This window comes from Lepidochelys olivacea (genome assembly GCF_965140295.1).
Source record: "Lepidochelys olivacea isolate rLepOli2 genome assembly, chromosome: 1".
Lineage (NCBI taxonomy): Eukaryota > Metazoa > Chordata > Testudines > Cheloniidae > Lepidochelys > Lepidochelys olivacea.
In genome coordinates, this window is record NC_140411.1 from 127,822,180 (window position 1) to 127,848,078 (window position 25,899).

The window sequence follows — 25,899 nt, forward strand, 5'->3', positions numbered from 1 at the left end:
CTCCTCTCTATATAAGTATGCAGCTCCCATTAACATTCACAGGAACTGAGTGCATAGACTGAAGGAAGAATAATTTTTATGGTCTATCCTTTTCACTGAGTTGAATAACAATTTTTTTTCAATGTCTGGCTCTAGCTCCTATATCATTTGCTGGAGGCAGGGGCTGCTGGCGCTCCCCTGATTCCCTAGGGACAGCATAAGGGAACAGACAGGTAAAGTCCCAACTGCTCTACTAAGATGTTGCTTGCAGAGAAAAAAATAAATATTTGTCTTTCCACTGTCTGTGTAAGGAGCCAGCTTTGAGGAGCAGCGATAGAGCCTTACTGCTTCTGGGAAGACTTAAATACACAAGGTATGTGGAAATGAGAGGGCATAAGGTTAAGCTGAGTGGAGACAGGAAACGAGTGTAGCTGATCACATGTACTTCAGAAGAGCTATAATAGGAGGAAACTGGGGAGAATGAGCCTTCATCTCAGCAGCTCATGGCTACCTGTAAAAGTTGCCTTCTTCCCTCTCTGGAATAGGTCTCTTCAAGCCCTGCTCACCTTCCATCTTGTTCCATGGGAACAACACACAAGTTAAAGTATTAACCGTTCCTTCTAAGCCTGTTTGAATTACATGGAAAGTCAATGTTTCACCTGTATTCTTTCCATTCAGAAGATTCCAGATATGGTACACCTGGTAATTCTAAATCATGTGGCCTCATCTAGAATAGCATGTGCAGTATTGATTACCGAGTCACCCTATGTCAAAAAGGATATTGCAGAAGGGTTCAGAGATGGGTGACAACAATGAAAAACTTACATATGAAAAAAAATTGAAAAAATTGGGGTTGTTTATCTTTAGAAAGGAGACAAATAAGAGAATGTGATGAAAGTATATAAAATAATGAATGGCCTAGAGAAGGTAGATCAGGCATGTCTATTCTACCTGTTTTAAGACAAGAACAATGGGACATTAAGTGAAACTAAAAAGTGGAAAATTTAAAATACATTTTCACACAATGCATAATTAGACAGTGGAACACATTGGCACTGGATGTCATTGAGGCCAATTTAGTAAGATTCAGAAAGGGATTGGACATTTATATGCATAACAAGAATATCCAGTTATAATTAATGCTAACATAAATTCTGTAACAGATATTAAACCTCATGCTTCAAAATTTAAACTCATCGCTATCCAGGATTATGAGAAGACCTAGTGTGAAGGCTGGTTATTCCACATCTGCCTAACGCGAGGTTACTTTCACCTTCTCTGAAGATTGCACTTCCTCTGATACTGTCCTCTCTTAGAATTAGAATACTCGATCTGATGTAGTATGGCAACTCCTACATTTTTCCAGTAGTAAACTAGATTCATTTTCTCCTATCAATTAGACAACCAAGAAATCAGTCCTAAATCAAATAATCAAATGCTTAAAATGCTATCTTACCATAAAACATCATTCATTGGGGATATCATAAATACTTTTTTACGGTGTAGTGCACTGAAATTGCTGTTAAACAATTATTTTGTCAGTTGAGAAGTTTCTTTGAATGACCAGTGGTTAATAATGGCTATGAAAAAACATCCCATTAAGCAAAATATTTGCTTTGATATGCAACATGAATAATTTGGTATGTATGCGCTGTAAGTATTTTTGCTAAGCACTCCGTAGCTCTGTTTTGGATCATAGTGTGAATGTGCTTATTTGTAATTGATTCATCTCATCTTCTAGGCCTTGGTGTCTAGAGCAAAGAAAGCTTTTAAACATTCTTTAAATTAACTTGATAAGACTGTTAATAGTTGAAAGAGACATCTTCTGCTGTTTAGGCATCTTTCCCTTGATGAAAACAGGTAATTTACAATATTTCTTCTTCAAAATTCAGCTTTCTGGGCTTTTTGTTGTTGTTGTTAAGGAAGGATTAATCCTTTTGATCATTTGATGTAAAACCATATATGGGCATTATTTTCATGTATTATGTGTATTTGATGTACTTCAAGAGCCATTTAATAGACTGTAGCCAAACTCTGTTAGCAGATAAGCTCCTCTCTCTGCTTTCATCAGTTAAACAAGGTGGGTCTGATAAGTATTTGGCTAATGGACACGAAACGGGGTTACGGATGGGGAATCGGACAGCTTATGGAGTGGGTGATGATTTTGATTCCTTAGAAGGTACTCTTCCCACTGAATCAGTATTAAGTTATGTACTAGCATATTGGTGATGGGCACTGTGCTGCGGGAGATGCATTATTCTGCTGAGACTTAAAACTAAGCTCCTGAGTACTTGAATTAATATTATAAGAGTCTGTTGCCTGGCCAAATTCTAATTTGATAAACTACAAGGAAAATATAAGGGGCAGAATATAATTTCATTTGGAGAAAGTATTCACTCCCTCTCTCAAACTATTGTATAATGTTGCTGTGTATCATTAAGCTGGTGCAAGTTCCACCCCAAAAGTGGCATCATTTTAGTGATGGTGAAGATACTTCCCAATTCAAGGTACTATTTAGGTGACAAATCTGAGGAACTGTCCCAGACTGAGGAGCACTCAAGGACGATAAAGCCATTGTGGAGAAAGTAAACAAATTCTTTGCATTGCTCTTCAGGGTTGAGGATGTGAGGGAGATTCCCAAACCTGAGCCATTCTTTTTCGGAGACAAATCTGAGGAACTGTCTCAGATTGAAGTGTCATTAGAGGAGGTTTTGGAACATATTGATAAACTAAATGGTAGCAAGTCACCAGGACCAGATGGTATTCACCCAAGAGTTCTGAAGGAACTCATATGTAAAAATGCAGAACTACTAACTGTAGTCTGTAACCTATCATTTAAATCAGCTTCTGTACCAAACGACTGGAAGATAGCTGACACCATTTTTTAAAAAGGGCTCCAGAGGGGATCCCGGCAATTACAGTCCAGAAAGCCTGACTTCAGTACCAGGCAAACTGGTTGAAACTATAGTAAAGACACATAGATGAACATAATTTGTTAGGGAAGAGTCAACATGTTTTTTGTAAAGGAAAATCATGCCTCACCAATTAACTGGAATTCTTTGAGGTGGTCAATAAGCATGTGGACAAGAGGGATTCAGTGGATATATTATGTACTTAGATTTTCAGAAAGCCTTTGACAAGGTCCCTCACCAAAGGCTCTTAAGCAAAGTAAGTTATCATGGGATAAGAGAGAAGGTTCTCTCATGGATTGGTAACTGGTTAAAAGATAGGGAAAAAAGGGTAGAAATAAATGGTCAGTTTTCAGAATGGAGAGAGGTAAATTGTGGTGTTCCCCAGAGGTCTGTACTGGGACCCGTCCTATTCAACATATTAATAAATAATCCGGAAAAAAGGGTTAAACAGTGCGGTGACAAAATTTGCAGATGATACAAAACTACTCAAAATAGTTAAGTCCCAAGCAGACTGCAAAGAGCTACAAAATGATCGCACAACACTGAGTGACTGGGCAACAAAATGGCAGAAGAAATTTAATGTTGATAAATGCAAAATAACGCACATTGGAAAACATAATCCCGACTATACATATGAAATGATGGGGGTCTAAATTAGCTGTTACCACTCAAGAAAGAGCTCTTGGAGCCATTGTGAATAGTTCTCTGAAAACATCCACTCAACGTGCAGCAACAGTCAACAAAGCAAGCAGAATGTTGGGAATCATTAAGAAAGGGATAGATAAGAAGACTGAAAATATCTTATTGCCTCTATATAAAGCCATGGTATGCCCACATCTTGAATACTGCAGGTAGATGTGGTTGCCTCATCTCAAAAAAGATATAAGCATTATAAGAATTGGAAAAGGTTCAGAAAAGGGCAACAAAAATTATTAGGAGTATGGAACAGCTGCCATATGAGGAGAGATTAATGAGACTGGGACTTTTCAGCTTGGAAAAAAGACGACTAAGGGGGACATGATAGAGGTCTATAAAATCATGACTGGTGTGAAGAAAGTAAATAAGGAAGTGTTATTTACTATTTGTCATAACACAAGAACTAGAAGGTACCAAATGAAATTAATAAGCAGCAGGTTTAAAACAAACAAAAGGAAGCATTTTTTCCACACAACGCACAGTCAACCTGTGGAACTCTTTGCCAGAGGATGTTGTGAAGGCCAACACTGTAACAGGGTTCAAAAAAGAACTAAATAAGTTCATGGAGGTTAGGTCCATCAATGACAATTAGCCAGGATGGGCAGGGATGGTGTCCCTAGCTGCTGTTTGCCAGAAGCTGGGCCTGGGTGACAGGGGATGGAGCACTTGATGATTACCTGTTCTGTTCATTCCTTCTGGGGCACCTGGCATTGACCACTGTCAGAAAACAGGATACTGAGCTAGATGGACCTTTGGTCTGACCCAGTATGGCTGTTCTTATTTGAATGTAATCTTTATATATTGATATGTATCATATTTATTTATCTTGATATAATTATTTTTGTATGTATTTTGGCAAAAAGACCTTCATATTGTTCTTTAGCTCTACCTAGTCCCCAGGGAGAGAGGTATGGTTCAGTACAGTACAAGGGTTCAGTCCTGCAAGTGATGAGTGGGATTACTGGTGTATGGCAGTGCAGATTACAGGACAGGCTTTTAATATTGTATAATATCTGGGGAAGCAGGCAGAGATAAAGGACGATATCCTTTGTGGCAAAGATGTAATACCTCTAAATTGTAACTTTCACGAAGAAATATGGGTTATTTAGCTGTGTTTAAATAAAAAGGTCTTATATTTGTAAACAGTCCTCCCATATCTGAATAATTAACATAAAAACTAAATACGGCACTTAAATACTGTGACATGTTGCACAAGAGAATTTTAATTTAGTCAGAAGAAGTCCAATCTTGCATTGCTTGTGCATCCCAAATTCTCTGCAACATCCAGGAGAGTTTCTGATGTCCAAGCAAAGGAGCAGCTAGCCCTCTGCAGGCAAGATTGGCAGGCTTCTTAACATATGTTTAATTTTAGATAACCTTTTTCAGTAAGTGCAGAAAGAAAATGTGGCTGGATGAAGGTGCGATCTAGCCTAGCAGACCCTGCATTTCAACTATCAAAGCCTGAGAGAGGATTTAATTCATCTAGTTCAGCTCCTTTTGGGACTTATTTTAAATATCTCCCATGTTTGCAGTTAGGCCTGTGAGAGTTAGATGCTAGTGAGAGGTTTTAGAGCTGCAAAACACATGTCCAGATGTCCAACATCCTCCCTCATAAAAGTCTGAGTGCTTTTCATAGTTGGATTCCACCCATCCCCAGGGACAGGCCCCAAGCATGACATCTGAATCTGGCTTTTGACCCCTCTCCCCTTCCACTTCCTACAACACCTGGGATTCAAGAGATCCTCTCTCTTTTCAACAGGTATGGAGACAAAAGGAAAGGAGTTTTCCATAAGATGCTAACCCTGAAAGAGGCCAATCCCTGCCAATTCACTTTCTGGAGGCAAGAAACTTATACCTAGCAGAGTCATCTGAAACTGGGAAAGATTAGAGAGATAATATATTTTATTGGACGAATAAAAGATATTGCCTCACCCATGTTGTCTTTTAGTATCCTGGGACCTACCTGGCTACAACTACACTGCATACAATCCAAGGAGGAAGTCAGTTTCTTTGCAGGTCCAGAAAAGAGCTCCCTGCTGCCGCTTTTGCTAGACAGCAAGGGGAAAAACAGCTTTTGGCTCCTATTGCGTTGAGTCATTGCTCGCTCGCTCTCTCTCTCTCTCTGCACCAGTTTCTGGCACAGATCTGCACTCTGACAACCTTCCTGCCCTTCCACTGCAAACCCTCCCCGTGCCCGTTAGCAGCCTAACGTGCCGGCTGCACTCCCAAGCTATTTTCCGCAGCTCGGGGACAGCCTCTCCCCATCTGCAGGGCGAGCCCTGCTGCACCGCACCGCACCCGCTCGCCTCCCGTGACCTAGGGCGTGGCATGCCCTAGCAGGCTCACACTGTCTCTTCTCCCTGCCAGCTGTGTGTGTGTGTGGGGGGGGGGGGAGCGGGTTGGCTGCCCCTTCGTCTCATTGGCTGTCTGGGGCCAGCTCTCCTTTCGGATTGGCTGCCTGCCCCTGGGAGGTAGGAGTCTTGGAGAGAGCGGGCAACCCCATGCCTTTTTTGGCTGCGGGGCTCGCGCTGGAATTGCTGTTTGCGCAGCAGGCTCCTGTGCGCGGGGAGGGCGGCGGCTGCTGCTGCCTGCGGCGCACCCGTGACCCGCTCCTGCCTTCTTGGAAAGAAAGTTTTGAGAGAGAGAGAGAGAAGGTGGGTGCGTGGGAGGGAAACCTGCGGGGAAAGTTTGCACCTTAGTCCCCGGAGCGGCAGCAGCGGATCATGCAGCGGGGGAGACTCACCCTCCTAGTGTCTCTGGCTTTTCTCCTGCTCCACGTGAGAGGTAAGAAGGTGGAGCAGACGCTGGGGCGAGAGGGTGGGTGGCTGCCTGCCGTGCAACTGGCCCTTCTTTCCCTTTGCCCCGCCGGGGATCCGTGGCGGGGGGGTTTTCCTGTGGGGCTCTGTTCCCCCGCCCAGCGCTCCCTTTTGTTACGCCGCCAGCATAGGCGGAAGAAAGGAGGGGCTGTATTGGGAGCGGGCAGGAGGCTGGTGGGGCGCCCAGGCGGGAGATCTGCGTGGCTCTGAGGGCGGGGCAGTGCCCGGGGCTCCCCTGAGGCCATACAGCGGGGCGCGCCCCGGGACCCCTCGCGCTGGCCCCGGCTGGGCGAGAGCGGGCGAAGAGCGGGAGGCGGGCGCGCCAAGCGGCGGGAGGTGTCGCTGGGGTCGGGAGCTCCGGGCACGGGGGCGCGCCCTGGGTCCACAAATGGCTGGACCCCCACCGCAGCGCTGCCTCCCTAGGTGGGGTGGGCCTGGTGGTCTGCCTCGGCTCCCCCAGCGACAGCCACCGAGAAGTCCTCGGATAGAGGCAGCCGGATGGGGGGGGGGGGGGGAAGCCTTCCTTTTTTGCGAGCAGGAGGGGCGTGCCACGTTTTAGTTGGCGACTCCTCTTTTTGCGGTTGAATTTAATCCCTGGGGAAACTGATCTGCAGTGATTGTGAGGAAATCGCCTTAACTGTGGACACTGAACATGGCGCTACTGGAAATGAGGCAGAGGGCGGTGGGGTTTACCACAGGGCTGAGACAGGGAAATAAACCAGGTATATTATGTGGGACCGGTTGTCCTGCTTACTGTCTGGTTTGGGAGAGCTGAAAGGATCTGGGAGTTGTCTCTTTATGTATTGCTAGCCTGGGGAGGAGAAATGTTACATACATGCTGGGAATTCTTAGCTGCCTTCCTGCCCCACCCTAACAGCTGGTGTGTCCAGCTGCTATCTTTCAGAGGAGGTGGGATGCCTGAAGTGCACATCATTCCTCCACTAGATCTGCACAGAGTGGTCCTCCCCACATTTGCCAGTTGAGCCATAGATACATAAGGGGTAATGTGGTCACTTACAGAGGAGGTGATGATATCCTTTAAAATAAACACCACAATTGCTAAGCTTCATGATCTTACTTGTACCGTGTGAAATTGTTTACTTTTTTCACCTCTCACTTTATATATTGTATGTACCAAATCAGTTGCTCTATTTTGCTGTGTTTTTATTAGTTTGTTTGTAGGAGGAGGGGGATTTTCTTGAATGCCACTGAGAGTTTTCACAAAAAGAAAAGGAGTTCTTGTGGCACCTTAGAGACTAACCAATTTATTTGAGCATAAGCTTTCGTGAGATACAGCTCACTTCATCGGATGCATAAAAGTGGAAAATGCAGTGAGGATATTTTTTATCCACACAGACCATGAAAAAATGGGTGTTTTTCTCTCCCCCCACCCCACTCTCCTACTGGTAATAGCTTATCTAAAGTGATTACTCTCCTTACAATGTGTATGATGGAAATGGCCCACCTTGATTATCATACACATTGTAAGGAGAGTAATCACTTTAGATAAGCTATTACCAGTAGGAGAGTGGGGTGGGGGGAGAGAAAAACACCCATTTTTTCATGGTCTGTGTGGATAAAAAATATCCTCACTGCATTTTCCACTTTTATGCATCCGATGAAGTGAGCTGTAGCTCACAAAAGCTTATGCTCAAATAAATTGGTTAGTCTCTAAGGTGCCACAAGTACTCCTTTTCTTTTTGCGAATACAGACTAACATGGCTGTTACTCTGAAAACTGAGAGTTTTGGCACTGTCAGAGTTCTAAAACAGCTTCCATTTTAGGAAAGAAAGAGGAGGTACTTTAAGTCAGAGCAACAGTTAAGTCAATGCTAACTTTCTAGTGGGTATCAGCACAATTACTATGCTATGGGAAATGCCAAGGTAAACAAACAAACTTTGCTGACAATTTCCCTTTGGTTTTAGTATTCTTATTAGCAGACTTTAAGCCTTGAAACTTTTGCCCAATTTTTTGCACAGAATATTTAAAAACAATAGGTTGAATGCTAGGATTCTGATGCATTATTTGGAGAAATGCAGCGACAGGCTAAAACTACTTTATCCAATAAGAAGTTATGTAAACTCTATTGGCTAAGATCTAATGTGATATAAGGATATATGATACAAATAGTAACTTACTTTGCACAATTTGTTATTTAATTACTTCTTGCAAGGATGGTATTTTTGCCACACTCCAAAGAAGGCTAGGTTTCAGAGTAGCAGCTGTGTTAGCCTGTATTCGCAAAAAGAAAAGGAGTACTTGTGGCACCTTAGAGACTAACCAATTTATTAGAGCATAAGCTTTCGTGAGCTACAGCTCACTTCATCGGATGCATACAGTGGAAAATACAGTGGGGAGATTGTTTCATGTTCTCTGTGTATATAAAATCTGTGTTACCATACAGACTGTAACAAGAGTGACCAGGAAAGGTGAGCTATTACCAGCAGGTGGGGGACCTTTTTGTAGTGATAATCAAGGTGGGCCATTTCCAGCACTTTACAAGAACAGTAGGAGGGGAAATAAACAAGGAGAAATAGTTTTACTTTGTGTAATGACACATCCACTCCAGTCTTTATTCAAGCCTAAGTTAATTGTATCCAGTTTGCAAATTAATTCCAATTCAGCAGTCTCTCCTTGGAGTCTGTTTTTGAAGTTCTTTTGTTGAAGAATTGCCACTTTTAGGCTAGTTGATGCTATGTAGTCATATTTTTTGTGTCAAATATTTAGCAAAACTGTTAGTGTAAAATCACTTGTTGCTGCAGAGCTCCAGAGGACATGCCATAAGGAAAGGAGGATGTTAAGTGTTTGACAAATCTTTGCAAGAAGGTAAATTGTTCTGACACGATCAGTAACCTTAACTTAGCTTGTTGTGCCTGGGGTTACAGTTCATAATGTGAATGCATTATCCCAACCAAATGCGTAAAAGACAAATAGGATCTTTTTTTTTTTTTAAACAATACTTGATGCATTCATGCATGGTATGAAGAAAGCTTCAGTTTTAACCAGCGTGAAGCTACTTTAAATAAAGCAATTTACATCAATTATCTAAATCACTTGATTTTAAAATATCAGTCTAAATCAGGTGGAGGCTTTGCAAAACTAATTTGAAAACTTGTGCTCTTACAACATTAAGCTAAAAATATATCCTAAATTTTTAAATGGGTCTTCAAAATCCCAATGTCTGTAGGGTATCTTATTTGAATTTTCACTACTTTGCAGTAGCAGTTCTGTAAATGTCAGACTCTGATCCTGCAAACACTTAAGCAGTTGCGTAACTATACTCACATGAATAGTCCTATTAACTTCAGTGGGGACTACTCCTGTTGCTAAAGTTAAGCATGAGGGTTTGCAGCATCAGGGGCTAGCACTGTATTTTTTTAATTAAACGTCTCTCTAAATGGCATAATCTTTCTCATTCCAAAACAAAATTGCTTCAGTGTTAACTAACGATGTTATAAACACAAGCTAAATTTCTTTTAAAATAAGAGCCTAAAGTTAAGTTTGCATTTAGACACATGCAGGTGAGATTTTCATGGTGTGGAACTTCATAGCAGAGAAAAATCTCTATGTAGCTGCTGAAATTTTACTAACAATTAGAAAATTTAAAAAATAAATACGAAACAACCACCTTATCATGTTAAGACTATAGAATAGAAAGAATGTGAAGAACTAGAAATTTATAAATAAAAATTGTGATTTTTAACCGCCCTGGCCTCATTTCTACACTTCTTTAGTTGGTTTAAATTCAGACTTTGAAAAAAAAGGTCAAAATACAGTTAAATTATGCATTTTAATGTTGATAACAGGTGGATCAAATTCCCCCAGGCATCATTCTAAAAATGTAAATTCCATTGTATCCTATTGCTATTCCCCAATTTCTGGTGGGGGTATCATTTTATTGAGCCACACATACTCTACTATGAAGCTGAAAATGTGCAGCAGACTATTCTTTACCTCTGTCACTGAAAAGAGTTCAGATCTGTGACTCAGACTCTGAAGACTTTTACTTTTTACACTGATAACTTATATAAAAGGACAACTGTGCATGCTAAATCAAAATGACTTCATTGCAGCAGTTCTTTGAAGTCATGACAGTGTAGCTTAGCAACTATTGAACACTCCTCAGCTTTACACTGCACAGCCAGAAACAATTTCTATATATTAATGTTTGCTGTTACTACTTTGGCATGTCACGTGGGGTGGCAGCTATACTTAAAATGTTTGTCCTTGTCTGACACTGGTTAGTGTGATCCACATACTGGGGAAGGCCCTATTTGAGTGGAGGATACAGTTTAGTAAGAAGCTACTGTAATTGACATGTCCTTTATTCCTTTAGTATTGCAAGAAGATGAAAGAGCACCCAGAAATCTACTAGCCAGAGACCAATAGGACAAGAGTGTGTAAAGGGTATGAGGGGAGGGAGGAGGAAGGCAAGTCACCAGGGAGTTCCAGGGGTCAGGGTTCATCTTCAGCTGGTAGAAAAGGGGAGGGTACATGGGTTTGTACCTGGTTGCATTTCCTTTTTCCTTAGAATGTGGGAGGGGGGAACAACACTTCATCCTCCATATGAATCTTTGACTAGTGTTTGATAAATTTGAAATCCCAGGGCTACTTGTTGGGAAAGGAGTAAGTAGTAGCAGCAGCATTGAAGTCTTCTGTCTGCAGACTCAGACAGCACCACAACAGTTAACATTTGGAAGGTTCTTTGCAATCATAAGGAGACTGCTAATGAAAGCAGAAATTATGTAGAAGCTGGTGACTGTGTGTGTGATACCTATACGCACACGTTTGCTAGAGTTTCTTACTTGCCATGGAAATACATTTTTCAAGGTTGGGTATTGCATTAGTGCAGTGTACGGGAACGAGTTAAACAGCTTCTATTAAACAAGTTGCTATTTCTCTACACACAACACTGAAAACACAGCCCATAAAAAAGGATTTCTAAGGTTTCATACAAAGCTTGTCACCAAGTCATGAAGCAGATTCCCTGTAATAGTCTCTTACTAGGTAGTTTAATTGCTTCTGGCTTAAGTAGTTTATTCAGTAGTTTGACAAATGAACAGTATGTCATGCCAATAAAATTTGTTTGCATTTGAGATGTGAGCTAAATAAAGAACTCCACCAAATATTTTGGGACAAGTCAGCTTAAAGTGCATCAAATGAAATAAAAATCCAACTTTTTATTATGAGAGAAAGGAAACACAAATGCAACTTTAAGCCACAGTCTCAACAGAAAACATGAAGGATTTAGAAGTGTGACAAATCATATGTACATTAGCACTCCTCAAATATCCAGTCTTAATTCCCTTCCCCAAGTAGGTTTCTATCATCAATGTACAAAATGTCAAATGGACACTTTTTATAAAGAAACGTCTTTAACTGTACTTATTAAAAGGCAAGTCATTAGTAACTAAACTGGTAATTCACTCTACATGTTACTGGTCTCTATTCTTCTCACATTTTGAGTGACTTAATAGTCTGTCTTCTTGGATCTCTGCCAGCAGTTTTATAGATATTCCCCACCCGACCTCAAATGTATACTTATTGTGTACAGTAGAACCTCAGTTACGAACACCAGAGTTATGAACTGATCAGTCAACTACATACCTCATTTTGAACTGGAAGTACGCAATCAGGCAGCAGCAGAGACTAAATTTAAAAAAAAGAAAGGCAAATTCAATACAGTACTGTTAAATGTAAACTACTAAAAAAAATAATAAAAGGAAACCAGCATTTTTCTTCTGCATAGTAAAGTTTCAAAGCTGAATTAAGTCAATGTTCAGTTGTAAACTTTTGAAAGAATCACTATAACATTTTGTTCAGAGCTACAAACATTTCAGAGTTACAAACATCTCGGGAATGGAGGTTGTTGGTAACCCTGAGGTTCTACTGTATAACTTTCAGCTTTGTGCAGGATGGAGGGTGAGAATACTTCATCCGCAAGATCTGTTCACAAGAAATCTTTTAATCCCAGGTCTTTTCTTTTGAGTAACAGAATTTTGGTCTAGGTAAAAATAAGTTTGGGGGTGTGGTTGTTTTTTTTGCTTTTGTCCCTTCACACAGGATATCCATTGCCTTTTTTGTTGTCTGCCAAATCTTAGTTGTTTGAGTCTGAATAAAAGGTTCCAAGTTGGTATTTTTATTAAACAAAAGCAGTTTGTAAACTCCGGAGCTTATGTTGTCTGGATCTGATCTGTTGACATTTTAGTTATGTTCTCTTCTCACTCACACTGGTCCTTTTTTATTTTAATTTTAAACTAGACCACAGACATTCATTTCACATTTTTCTTTATTTAATTTTTGCTCAAAACTAGTGAATTGTTTCACAAATAGAAATTAAACTGTGGGGATACAAAAGTTATTAAATACAAAATTCTCTACCTAATGCTGGGTCTGCAGTTTTAAAACAGAGTATATCTAATAGGCTTGGTGTTAATGATACAGTTGTTAGTAGAGTTTAATCTTAAAGATGCTCACTCCAAAGAATTACTCTTTCAATCTCAATGTCAAGAATTATAACATTCATAAACCAGTCGGAGAACACTTCAATCTCTCTGGTCACTCGATTTCAGACCTAAAGGTCACAATATTAGAACAAAAAGACTTCAAAAACAGATTCCAAGGAGAGACTGCTGAATGGGAATTAATTTGCAAACTGGATACAATTAATTTTCTCTTGAATAGAGACTGGGAGTGGATGTGTCCTTACACAAAGTAAAACTATTCCCCCCCCCCCCCCCGCGCCCCAACTGCTCCTCACTGTTAACTGCTGGAAATGGCCCACCTTGATTATCGCTACAAAAGGTTCTCTCTCTTCTCCCTCCCCCCCCCCCCTTTGCTGGTAATAGCTCATCTTGAGTGATCACTCTCCTTACTGTGTGTTTGATAACACCCAGTTTTTCATGTTGTGTGTATATAAATCTCCTCAAATTTTCCACGGTATGCATCCGATGAAGTGAGCTGTAGCTCACGAAAGCTTATGCTCAAATAAATTGGTTAGTCTCTAAGGTGCCACTAGTATTCCTTTTCTTCTTTCAATCTGTGGTGCCTCGTGCACAAAACAAGTAGAAGGAATGGAAGTGCCAGATAACCCTTATTTTGTCTTCCTAATCCCTGTCCCACATTTGGGGCAACCTATATTTGGGGGCAGGAGGGATAGCATGCTTAAGAGGTGAGTAGCAGAGTAGGGCTTTGGTAAAGGGTTCTGGGAATCTTGTGCAGAAGGCTCTTGGAAGCTGGTGGAGCAGAGTCTTTCTTCAGATCCCCCTTCTCAGTTTTCTTGGTTTTGTTTTTTCCTTTATCAGATACTTGTTTTTCTTTTGTTCATTCCTCTTTTCCATTACACTCCTTCAGTATTGTATATCCTTTCCTCCTAACACCACTCATCTGCATTCTCCCTCTTCCACCAACCCCCACAGCTATGCACTCTCACTGCCCAACTCAACACTGTCACCCACATCTCCAAATCCTGTGCAACAATCCTGCATCCCAGTCACTCTTCCAGCATCCTCTCTGGTAACTCCCTCACATACATAGCAATCACCGGTTGAAGCAAACCACTCCATGATTCCCTCCCCACAGCAATTCTGCACCATGGTTTCCCTTCCCACATATACAGCAGCCCACTATCCCTCTCCCCTGCAGCAGCCTTCTCCCCACTGCAACCATCCTTCATTCCATCTATCTCCCTGCCTTTCCCACAAGGCACCTGGGAATCCCCACTGCATCCTACAACCACTTTCTGCAGCAAATCCCTGGCTTCCTCTTGCTACCATCTCAGTCTTCCACTTCCCTTCCACTCATGTGGCTGTGACCAGGCACGTAAGGGACTGCACCAAGCCCTTTTGAATGTCCCATGTCTGCAGCCAACAGTGGTGAAATTTGTGGTGGGAGTTGAGGCTTGAAATCTCATCATGTTGCCTTGATCAACATGTATTCCATATTTTACAGGGGGGCTAGGGCATTTTCAGGGCCACAATGAATCTCCCGGTGGCCGCAGGCTGTTTCGCACTGTATAGTGTAACTGCTACACTTGCAACCAAATCATGCAAATTGATCTTTGAACATAGAAGTTGAGTGACTCCATACAGGTGTAAGCATCATTGGGTTTCTGGGTACATGTAAGCATCTGTCCACACTGAACCTATTGGAGTCAGAGGAAGAGACTGTGGGATGGATTATGTGACGGGTTTGGTCACAGAGATCCCCTTGGGATTGTTACCTGATGTGCTGGAATTACCTCTGAGCCCGTTTGTCCTGCCAGCTTGGGACTCCAGAACCCTGCCTTGTTGAACCAGACACGCTAGCATGCTGCAACACAAACGCGTGTCTGGTCCACGCCCCTAAAGCTGCAGACTTTAACCAAAAACTGCTCACCAGGTCACCTATCTCCAGCAGCCAGACACCCAGTTCCCAATGGGATCCAAACCCTTAAATCTGTTTTACTCTGTTTAAAGCTTATACAGGGTAAACTCGTAAATTGTCCACCCTCTATAACACTTGTAGAGAGAGATGCACAGCTGTTTCCTCCCCCAGGTATTAATCACTTATTCTGGGTTTACTAATTAACAAAAGTGATTCTATTAGTATAAAAGGAAAGATTTAAGTGGTTTCAAGTAATAGACAGAACAAAGTAAGTCACCAAGCAAAATAAAGCAAAAAACATGCAAGTCTAAGCCTAATAAGTTAAGAAAATGTTTACAAGTAAAATCTCACCCTCAGATGTTTCAATAAGCCTCTTCCACAGACTAGACTCCTTCCTGGTGTGGGCCCAATCCTTTCCCCGGTACAGTCCTTGTTGGTTCCAGCTCAGGTGGTAACTAGGGGATTTCTCATGACTGGCAGCCCCCTTTTATAGGTTTGGCCCAAGGCGGGAGTCTTTTGTCTCTCTGGGTCCCCACCCCTCCTTCAGAATGGAAAAGTACCAGATTTAAGATGGATTTCAGCATAATGTGACATGGTCACATGTCCTGTGAGATCCCCAGCCTCCATTCTTCCTGGGCTGGCTTACAGGAACATGGGAAGGCTTGCATGTAAACAGCCATTTACAACCAATTGTGCTAGTAAATGGGAGCCATCAAGATTCTAAACCACCATCAGCTGCCCACACTTCACATAATTACAATAGGACCCCAGAGTTATACTTTATATTTCTAAAAAAAGGAGGACTTGTGGCACCTTAGACTAACAAATTTATTTGAGCATAAGCTTTCGTGAGCTACAGCTCACTTCATTTGTTAGTCTCTAAGGTGCCACAAGTCCTCCTTTTCTTTTGCAGATACAGACTAACACGGCTGCTACTCTGAAACCCTGTCTATATTTCTAGCTTCACATACAAGAATGATACATACATTCAGATAGGAGGAATATATTCAGTAGGTTTATAACCTTTGTTACGATACCTTACAAGAGACCTTTTGCATAAACCATATTCCAGTTACATCATATTTACACTCCTAAGCATATTTCCATAAAACATATGGAGTGCAACATCAGATTGTCAACTTATTAATTGTGGTATAATGGAGTGGGAATGAGTTAGGATTGTATTAGTGACATGCTGTATATTTTAGTAGTTCATTGTAACTTTTGATTGTTTTAGTGGAATAGTATTCAGAGTGTGGGATGGGTGCTCCTGGAGAAATCAGAAGTGGCTTTCAGCGATAAGGATGGAAGATTTAAACACATAATTGCTATAATTTCTGGGCAAGAGCCAGCACTCAAGGTGCAGTTCCCTAGTAACTGTTAAAATGCTGCAGTCACTTTATTTGGGGTGGGATGTGTGTTTACTAATCCACTAACCTGCCACCTAAGACCTTCACCTTCATAGCTACACAGATAAAACCTTTATGAATATTGAAATTAAACTATCAGGATCTGAGAGCTGTCCTTTGTCATAAACCATGATTTACATTAAGTCATGACTTATGACTTTTTACCACCTGGTCTTTAAAACATATGATATTCCGTTCCCTCTCTCTAGCAAACATGGGAAAGACACTGAAGCGTACAGGAGTATAAAATATTCTTTAGTGGAATGATAGACCATGCCAGTAGTTAGCTCTCTAGTGAAGAAAAACTGTCATAAACCACTCAGTGTGAGTTTTATTTTCCTATCTGAAACAGGTTTTGATAGTCTCATTCTGTTATATGGTGTCAGGAAGTTAACTGCCTGCTTGGGCCAAACCTTCTTCTTTTAATGAACCTGAATTTCTAGTTGATTTTGAAACTGTTTATCTGTTAATTTCCTTTAATTGTCACAATTTGCCAAGCTGTAGAATTCTTACGAGTAGCTTTAACATTTTAGTCTTTTACCACAGTTATGTGAGAACTGCTGAGGCCTGATATGCATAGGGCCAGGTATGCATGAAGTACTTGTGAGAACACTGAAACTTGCCACTAAACTTCTCTGTCCTGGTTTGAGACACATGCTCTGTTTCCATGAAAATCTCATGGGAATAATGTTGTCTGCTTGTGATCCCCACATGAGGAATACAGTACATTAACATTCCTTGAGGAATGTGCAATGGTCCTGGAAGCTCTGTAGTTCCAGATATTTGTGTAATTTTCCTAAACAGAAATGGAAAAGAGTATTGCTATAACTGACAACGTTCTTGTTGCCTTTAAACCTGGAAATCGTCAATGAGTAGCATAATAAAGGAGGCTACGGATAATTTAGCTTTGGAAAGCAGAATGAACAATGAATTGACATTGACAGTTTCTTCTTTGGTGGTGGAATGTGTGGAGGAATGAGAACTTTCAGGTAAGTGTTTCACCGGTTAAGGAAAGCTGATTGTAGCAAGTCCTGTTCACTGTTGATAACAAGTCTTTGTTAGGTTTGTGAAAGTTTAAAATACCAGCCCTTGGACAAGTTAAACTTGGAAGCTGTGTGCTGTAGATGATATAAATACTATGAAGGTTTGTTTGTATGTCTTTTGGTCATGGAAAATGAACGAGGCTTATTATAAACTTTCAGGTTTCAGAGTAACAGCCGTGTTAGTCTGTATTCGCAAAAAGAAAAGGAGTACTTGTGGCACCTTAGAGACTAACCAATTTATTAGAGCATAAGCTTATGCTCTAATAAATTGGTTAGTCTCTAAGGTGCCACAAGTACTCCTTTTCTTTTTATAAACTTTCAATAGCTGGATTTTCAAATGCCAGGGGTGGAATTTTCAAAGGATACTAAGGGAATTAGATGCCCAATTCCCATTTAATTTCATTGGAATTTGGGTGCTGAATACCCTGAGGTTTTTGAATGTGTTTATAAATGATACAAAACCAATATAAAAGGATTTCCAAAGAGCTCTAGATTTGAAAGTCTGTTGCTTTGAGGAAAAGACTTCCAAATTCTGTGACTTGGATGCATTATAAAATTACTTGGTTTTGAGGACTTATCATTGTTGCTAGTATTTTCCTTCTTATTGGTAACATGTGGTAACTTCTTGGATGTCCTAAATTGTATTAGCACAAAGTAAGTCTTACAATTTTTTCACTGAGAAAATGTTTACCGAAAAAAATCTTTCCACGATATTTAACTCTTCCCTGCATAAATTGGGGATCATTCCCTGTACATCAGCTGTAGCCAGTACCTGAATGTGAACCACTTTCCAAATGTAAAGCTAACTTTTTCTTGGGGGAGGAGAGGTGAATGACAACATTCAGCTTTTTAAAGGAAAGCTGAATGTTACATTTGTTGTGGAGGTGAAAGTATTTGTTTTTGTTCTATAATAGTAAGATGACTTAACCTTCGATTAAATTTAGGCCTTTTCTACACTGCAGAGTTTTGTCGCTAAAAGGCAGCTTTTGGGGACAAAATGTGGAGGTGTACACACTGCAATAACGCTTTTGGCGACCAAACTCTTCAGTTTCAACAACACAATAAAACCACCTCGACAAGAGTCCTAAAGCTTTCTGCGGCAAAATTAAAATGACAGTCTCAGTGTAGATACTGCTGTTTGTTATATCTGTTCGCTATATCACTGTTTTCAACTCTGCGGGCATGTGCCCCTCCCCTTTCAAAGCTTTGTTGTCCAGGGCAGAGTTGCACACTCAGCTGTCAGAGCAAACAGCAAATCACTATCGTGTAATGCTGCTCTGTCCCACACTCGAACGCAGGCAGGCAGGCGGGGGGGAGGGGAAGGGAGGTGTGAGTGAGAGACTGACTGCTGTGAAGAGCCATGCGGGAGGTGGGGGCTGATACCAGGGGTGTCTCCCTCCCACTGCCTCAGGACTGACTGCTTCCGCTGCTGTCTGAATTTAGGAGACAGCATGCTGACACACTCACTCCCCAATACATACCGTCTCTCCTCCCTCACCCCACCCCCATACACACCAGACATGCCAAACCCATGAAAAAAAAAACAGAAATTGTACTTGTTATTGGCTTGTGAGTTGCTTTTTGGTTGGTTTTTGGCTTGTAGCTTGTTGCTTCTTCTATTTTTTTTTTTTTTTTGGTCGGCTCCCAGCAAGGGGGGGCAAGCAGGGGATGGGGTGGGGGGGGAGAGAGAACTCTCAAGTGTGGTAAGCTCACCTCTGGGGGGAATAACTTTCCCAGAAACAAACATGGCAAACATTTAGCCCTATGCTATCTGACTGTGTGCTCCGAGACCATACTGAGGCTCCTAGGGGAAAATAGTCACCTCATTTCTGAACCTATGTCCTTACTGACCCTAACCTGTGGAACTAAATTCTGGTATAGAATTAGTTCTGGCATGTGGATAGTGATTTGAAGGTTGGACACTGGATCTTGGGCCTTAATCTACCCAACCCAACTGAATGGCTTCAGATTTGTTGTTGCTATGCAGCTGGACTGGTTTTGGTTTCTGGATAACAGCTGTCATTAGCCTTACTAAATGCTGAGCTCCTTGTGCCAGATTCTGTAACCTCCTGTTTACCCTACTCTTGTGTACTCTAGTCAGATGTTCATCTGGTGATTCAAAGTACGCTACCCCTAACTCTTTCTTCCTAAACTAAATGCTCCTGTCAAGCCATCCACATTATCAGCACCAGAGTTTGTTTTGTTTGTGATGCAAGCTCTCAGTGAATAGGTTTCTCTTGTTACAAAATGTGCCACAATTCCTAATTTCTCTATCCAGTCTTGAATGGATATTAACGCAGATCAACATAATTTGTGCTACATCCCCTGAGTTCCAGCATGCTCCACAGACACATGTGGAAACATAAAATTCAAACTAAGGTATGTGTGGGAGAAAGGTGGCCTCTTGAATGGATGTTCACTTCTGTCAAAGGATCCTGTGTACATTTTCACTTCTGTTCAGTGGAAGGAATGGTCTGTTCTGAACTTCAGCTTCAGGAACTGAAAAGTGATAATGGACAACTGCTTATTTGCTCCTTGTTTAGGTACCCCATCACTTTAAAAATGTCATTGCTACCTTGGAAGGGGTGTCTAGAAACCATTCTTTTTGCATAAAGGCCTGTTGGGAGACTTTTGTATGTGAACAAATAACCTTGGTAAGTCAAATACATCTTGAGCAATAGGAAAGAAATGTAGGTTTCTCTTTTTATTGGTCCTAGAGGAAGCTTAACTGTCATGGTTACCAATGTTTTCTGACTGTGAACATGCTAAATCCAGCAGGACTGAATATGCAGCAAATAGGTGCTTTTTTTGTATTTAGAAAATCTTTACTTCATAGTCTATCTGTATCCTTGTCTCCTACTTAGAATTTAAGCTCTTTGAAGTAGGGTCAGTCTTCTTTTTGTATATTACCTAGCACAGTAGGTTCCTGGTCCATGACTGGAGCTCCTAGCTACTACCACAGTGCAAATAATTAATAGAAAATAAACTTAAAGATTTTCATATATGAGCAAAGCTTTGATAGGTGAAGTCTTGTAAGAGGGTTGCAGACTGAAAACTACGGTACAGGATTTCAATTCTGAAGATTTCATGGTATGCTGCTGCAGAGCTAATTATAAGCTGCTGCTTGGCAATGTCTGTAAACATCTTGTCACAGTTTTTGCCTGATCAGGACTGGTGCCCACAACTCTACCTAGAATGAGATGACTAATGCAGCTGCAAGTTCTATTTCTCCCGCAGTGAGTCATCATCACATTCAAGTTTCTCTGCTTAAAACTTTAAAAAAAGCAGTTTTTGCAGAGTTATAAGGGGAACATAGATTAAGAGAAATAGAAAAGTTTTCACTTTCTCCTGCACTGCTTGTTAGTAAATTGGTTTTTCTTTTTTGGTTCTAGCTGTTTGTGACATTAACTATTTTTTGGGGAAAAAAAGACTGTCAGAATGTGGGCTATGCAGTAGATGTTTTTAGTCTTGGATCACTGTACGTTGACAGGAGGCAAATAACGGAATTGGAAACAAATGCCAGTGAGCTCAAAACAGCAGTTCCCAGCAGTTCCTTTTTTGAAGGTTTAAACTTCAAAAAAATAAAATTGTGCAAAATACGTTAAAGTGTTACTTTTACTAATTGCTTATGTGCAGACCTATCTACCATAGTCCCTCATGGCTGGGTAGCAGATATTCCCATCCTTCATTGTGCCAGCAATGCCCCTCTGCCATTTACATTGGTCAAACTGGACAGTCTCTACGTAAAAGAATAAATGGACACAAATCAGATGTCAAGAATTATAACATTCATAAACCAGTCGGAGAACACTTCAATCTCTCTGGTCACGCAATCACAGACATGAAGGTCGCTATCTTAAAACAAAAAAACTTCAAATCCAGACTCCAGCGAGAAACTGCTGAATTGGAATTCATTTGCAAATTGGATACTATCAATTTAGGCTTAAATAGAGACTGGGAGTGGCTATTTCCCCTTGTTTTTTCCTACCCCCCCCCCTCCAGATGTTCTGGTTTAACTTGGATTTAAACTTGGAGAGTGGTCAGTTTGGATGAGCTATTACCAGCAGGAGAGTGAGTTTGTGTGTGTGGTTTTGGGAGGGGGGTGAGAGAACCTGGATTTGTGCTGGAAATGGCCCACCTTGATTATCATGCACACTGTAGGGAGAGTGGTCACTTTGGATGAGCTATTACCAGCAGGATAGTGAGTTTGTGTGTGTGGTTTTGGGAGGGGGGTGAGAGAACCTGGATTTGTGCAGGAAATGGCCCAACCTGATGATCACTTTAGATAAGCTATTACCAGCAGGACAGTGGGGTGGGAGGAGGTATTGTTTCATATTCTCTGTGTGTATATAAAGTCTGCTGCAGTTTCCACGGTATGCATCCGATGAAGTGAGCTGTAGCTCACAAAAGCTCATGCTCAAATAAATTGATTAGTCTCTAAGGTGCCACAAGTACTCCTTTTCTTTTTGCATCCTTCTTATAGGTCCACTGAAGGAGGGGGGAAAAATGGAATTATTGGTGGGGTATAGAACTTAGCTAGTTAGTTCATTTTATCATCCCTTTATCATTGTGGTGTTTGGCATTATGGTCAATTCATATGCTATTTCATAGATTTAAATTGTAGGATAATAGAAGTGTAAGACTGACAATTATTTAGGAGTGATGAGTGTGTGTTAGGTATATAAGTAAAGCATGGCTGGAATACAAGGCCTATAGTGGGGTGGCCAACCTGAGCCTCAGAAGGAGCCAGAATTTACCAATGTACAATGCCGAAGAGCCACAGTAATATGTCAGCAGCACCTCCTCCTCCCTCCCATGCCTCCTGCCTGGCTGATCAGCTATTTTGCATGTGCAGGAGGCTCTGAGGAGTAGGGGGGAGGAAGGAGGGTACAGCACGTTTGGGGGAAGGGGCGGGGGCAGAGCAGCGGGTTGAGCAGTGAGTACTCCCTGGCACACTGGAAAGTTGGTGTCTGTAGCTCCAGCTTCACAGTCGGCACATATGCAAGGAGCCGCACATTAACCCCTGAAGAGCCAAATGTGGCTCTGGAGCTAGAAGTTGGCCACCCCTGTCATATAGGCTGAGACCTGTAAAATTTTAGCTTAGTAATAGTCGGCCAGGCTTAAGAATGCTTGGCATGAATAGGTGATCTAGGAATAACCTTATGCCAGAAAGGTCACAGGATCACTATAAAAGATGTGCCCGATGTTACAGAAAACTAGATTGCAATAAACTGCAGGGTATTGTTCGAGATCATGGGACACCTGGTTGTAAGATCATGGAATGTCCTGTCGTGACTGCAGCATACATGTTGTGCATAGATGCTGCTAATAACTGAAAGTAAGAAACAGCCTATGAAAAATGGGGCACTCCAATATTCATGGGGTGTGGAAGTACAGATAAGGGAAACCCTCCTATATCTGCATTAGGTGTGATCAGAACAACAATATAAAAGAGGTCCCTGGTTATGTAAAAGTGGGAAGACCGTCCCCCCAGGAAACCCCAGCAGGAACCATCCCTCCATCAATAATCATCTGCTGAGAGGTCCATCAAGACCCTAGGATATCTTTGAGGATGTGTGTATGACTGCAGCCTTAGTCATTGCATGGGTTTTTGTAGGATTTATATATGTATGGGTAATTGTAACTTTACACAGATAAGACTTTGTACTTGTGATTGTGTTTGTGGTCACTATCCTTGGACTTTGTGTGGTCCTGGAGTCTCCAAATTTGAGAAAAACACCAGCGGTGATTTTCACGCAGTTGAGCTTGAAACTGTAGCAACAGCAGCAGAACCCATGGTAGCTTAATACAAAATTACAAAAATATCCAATTAATACAAAATTGGATATTAGGAAAAACTTTTTCACTAAGAGGGTGGTGAAACACTGGAATGCGTTACCTAGGGAGGTGGTAGAATCTCCTTCCTTAGAGGTTTTTAAGGTCAGGCTTGACAAAGCCCTGGCTGGGATGATTTAACTGGGAATTGGTCCTGCTTTGAGCAGGGGGTTGTACTAGATGACCTTCTGGGGTCCCTTCCAACCCTGATATTCTATGATTCTACTAAATTCAACTTAAATTAAAAAAAGGCTACAGGAGAATAGGAGTGGTATTAAATATGACTATAGGGAATTGTGCAACCTGCTTGGGACAAGCTGTTTTACCCCCTGTGGAGATGCATGATAATAAATCCTCAGTCTCAGCCTGTACTCTTGCTCATGACCAAGGCCGGAGCTCCTCTAAATCTGTTGTCTCATGCCAGCTTCTGCAGTGGAATGTAGTTACCACTACTGGCTCTAGCTGCCATTTCTTTCCCACCCTGTTCAGTGAAGGAGCTTCCATGAGTCACAGCAACAGAGTTCCATTTGAATGTCTGGTCCTCTTCAGTGGCTTCAATTAATCAGCCCTTCAAAGCTTTGTTTGCTCAGAAATAGCTTTTGCCTAGTGCTTCAGGTGTCATATTTTTATGTTCATTTTCCCAGCTACCGCCAGCAATTGACATAGCCTATGTCAGCCAGGGCGTCAAGGGTGGCAGCTTCTGCTCTGTTAGAGAGGCTAGGGTCTTGTTTGTTTTTTTGTTTTGTTTTTGAGAACACTTGCAACTCATGGATTTGTATATTGTGGGTATGGAGAGGAGGCAGCGCAGCAGTTTCAAAAACTGCTCTAATGCTGCACTATGCCTCTCTCCTAGACAGGCATGACTGATGCTGCCTTGATCCCTTGCAGTTTCCAATACTAGTTGCTTCAGAGGAAATTGCATGAAATGCTATCCATGGACAATTATAAAATAACCCTTTATTCCTCCATTTGTCCTGGGAAAGAAGTTTGCCATCTTCTCCTTAGTATCTGGACCTCATCCCAGTCATTCATACCTCTCAGCTCAGAACTGGATTATTGCAGTGCATTCCATGGGCCAGAACTTCAAAAGAGTTCTGCATTCACCACTGGGGCCGGATTTTCATTTTGAAAGAAGTTTGACATCTGGGGATGCTGAACTCTTGAAAATCTGGCCTTAAACAGGACTGTACCAGAAGGCCTCTCAGTAACTTCAGTCAGTACAAGACAAGGCTTCCTGCTTTAAGTGGTTACCCAGAGCATACCATACATGCCCAGCAGTCAAAAAGAAGCTTCAGTCTTATTTGTGGGTGATGTTTACAAGTTACAACAATAAAACCTTAGAACTACAGTACTTTTTTGGATCTTGGCTGTCTTAGACTGCTTCTCCCCCTTCTTGGGCAAACCACCGCAGAGGCAATCAGCTGAGATACTCACCCTTGTGCTAAATGTCAGTTGATCGTGGAGGCAGGGTGCTATCAGTGAATAGTCCTTTTCTCTGCAATTGGTATCTCCCCTCCAAATACACCCTTTACTCCACCAAAGCCTAGATCTAATGCAACTGTTCCCCCTGTGATGCTTTTAATGCCTCACATCAAGTGTTTCAAGTTTTTGCTTGTCTGGGTTAGGTCCCATTTTCTGGCTATTTTGACTTTCTGCATGCCCATTGGAAACAGGCCAGTTTATCTGCAGATCTTATACAGAAGAGATTCTCTTTGCAAGATGGATAAGCTTCAGGCCTTTGTGATCCACTTTTATGCTGAATTCCTAAGATGGTATGGATGCATCTTGCATTCCTTTCAAAGGTGGTGTCAGTTCCAGCTGAATCATTCTGGCAATATGTCTCATGTGCATGCCCACTCCTATGAAGTAGTTTTTCCATGAGCTGGGTGTTTAAAAGATCCCACAGCATTTTTCAGGAGTGGAGTAAAGAAAGGTGGCTTGTGGGAAGATTCTCTCCTCTTTCTGCCCTTCACCCCTGTGGAGACTTGGAGTACCTGCCTTGGCTGTGCGATGGCTCTCTTCAGAGAGCAACTACAATTAAGAGCTTTTTTTCTTGCATCCCTTCAGATTGCCTACTTTTGTCTTTTTCAGATGCCTTCTGTTCTAAGGCTACGTCTGCACTAGGAGCTAGGGGTGTGATTTCCAGCTTGCATAGACATGCTCGTGCCAGCTCTCATCAAGCTAGCATGCTAAAAATAATAGCATAGCTGCGATAGCACAGGCAGCAGGGAGTAGTGGCACAGGCTAGCCTGTGCCAAGTACGTACTCCCAGGGTCTAGGGCAGCTAGCCTATGCCGCTCCTTGCTGCTATCTGTGGTACCATGGCTACATTACCACAGTAGAACCCCAGAGTTACAAACGCCAGAGTTACAAATTCACCAGTCAACCACACATGTCATTTGGAACTGGAAGTATGCAATTAGGCAGCAGTGAAGACCCAAAAAAAAAAAAATGCAAATACTGTACCATACTGTGTTAAACATAAACTACTAAAAAGGCGGGGGGGGGAGATGCATTTTTCTTCTGCAAAGCTGTATTAAGTCAATGTTCAGTTGTAAACTTTTGAAAGAACCACCATCACATTTTGTTGAGTTATGAGCATTTCAGAGTTACAAACAACCACTATTCCCAATGCCCATCCCATTTCAGTAATCTGAGGCCCAGAATGATGGGGAGGAATCAGTGAGGCCAACCTGCATGATTGGTTAGTTTCAGCTAAGACTGTCCTGCATCCATGAAGCAAGTTTGAGTGAAATTTTGGCCGCAGAATGTGAATTTCTTCGGAAGCAAAGAACTATCTCAACTTCTCCCCTCTGGATGGCAGAACTTGTTTGTTGTCTTGGTT

General features: G+C 41.7%; 1 protein-coding gene across 1 annotated transcript in view; it reads left to right on the plus strand.

Moving 5' to 3' along the window:
- Positions 1 to 6,080: 6,080 nt before the first annotated feature.
- Positions 6,081 to 25,899, plus strand: part of CD99 (CD99 molecule (Xg blood group)) — a 38,507-nt gene continuing 18,688 nt past the window's right edge. The window contains exon 1 of the mRNA XM_084652441.1: positions 6,081 to 6,371. Coding sequence (XP_084508567.1) covers positions 6,311 to 6,371 — 61 coding nt within the window. The 5' untranslated portion in view covers positions 6,081 to 6,310. The remainder of the gene's footprint in view (positions 6,372 to 25,899) is intronic.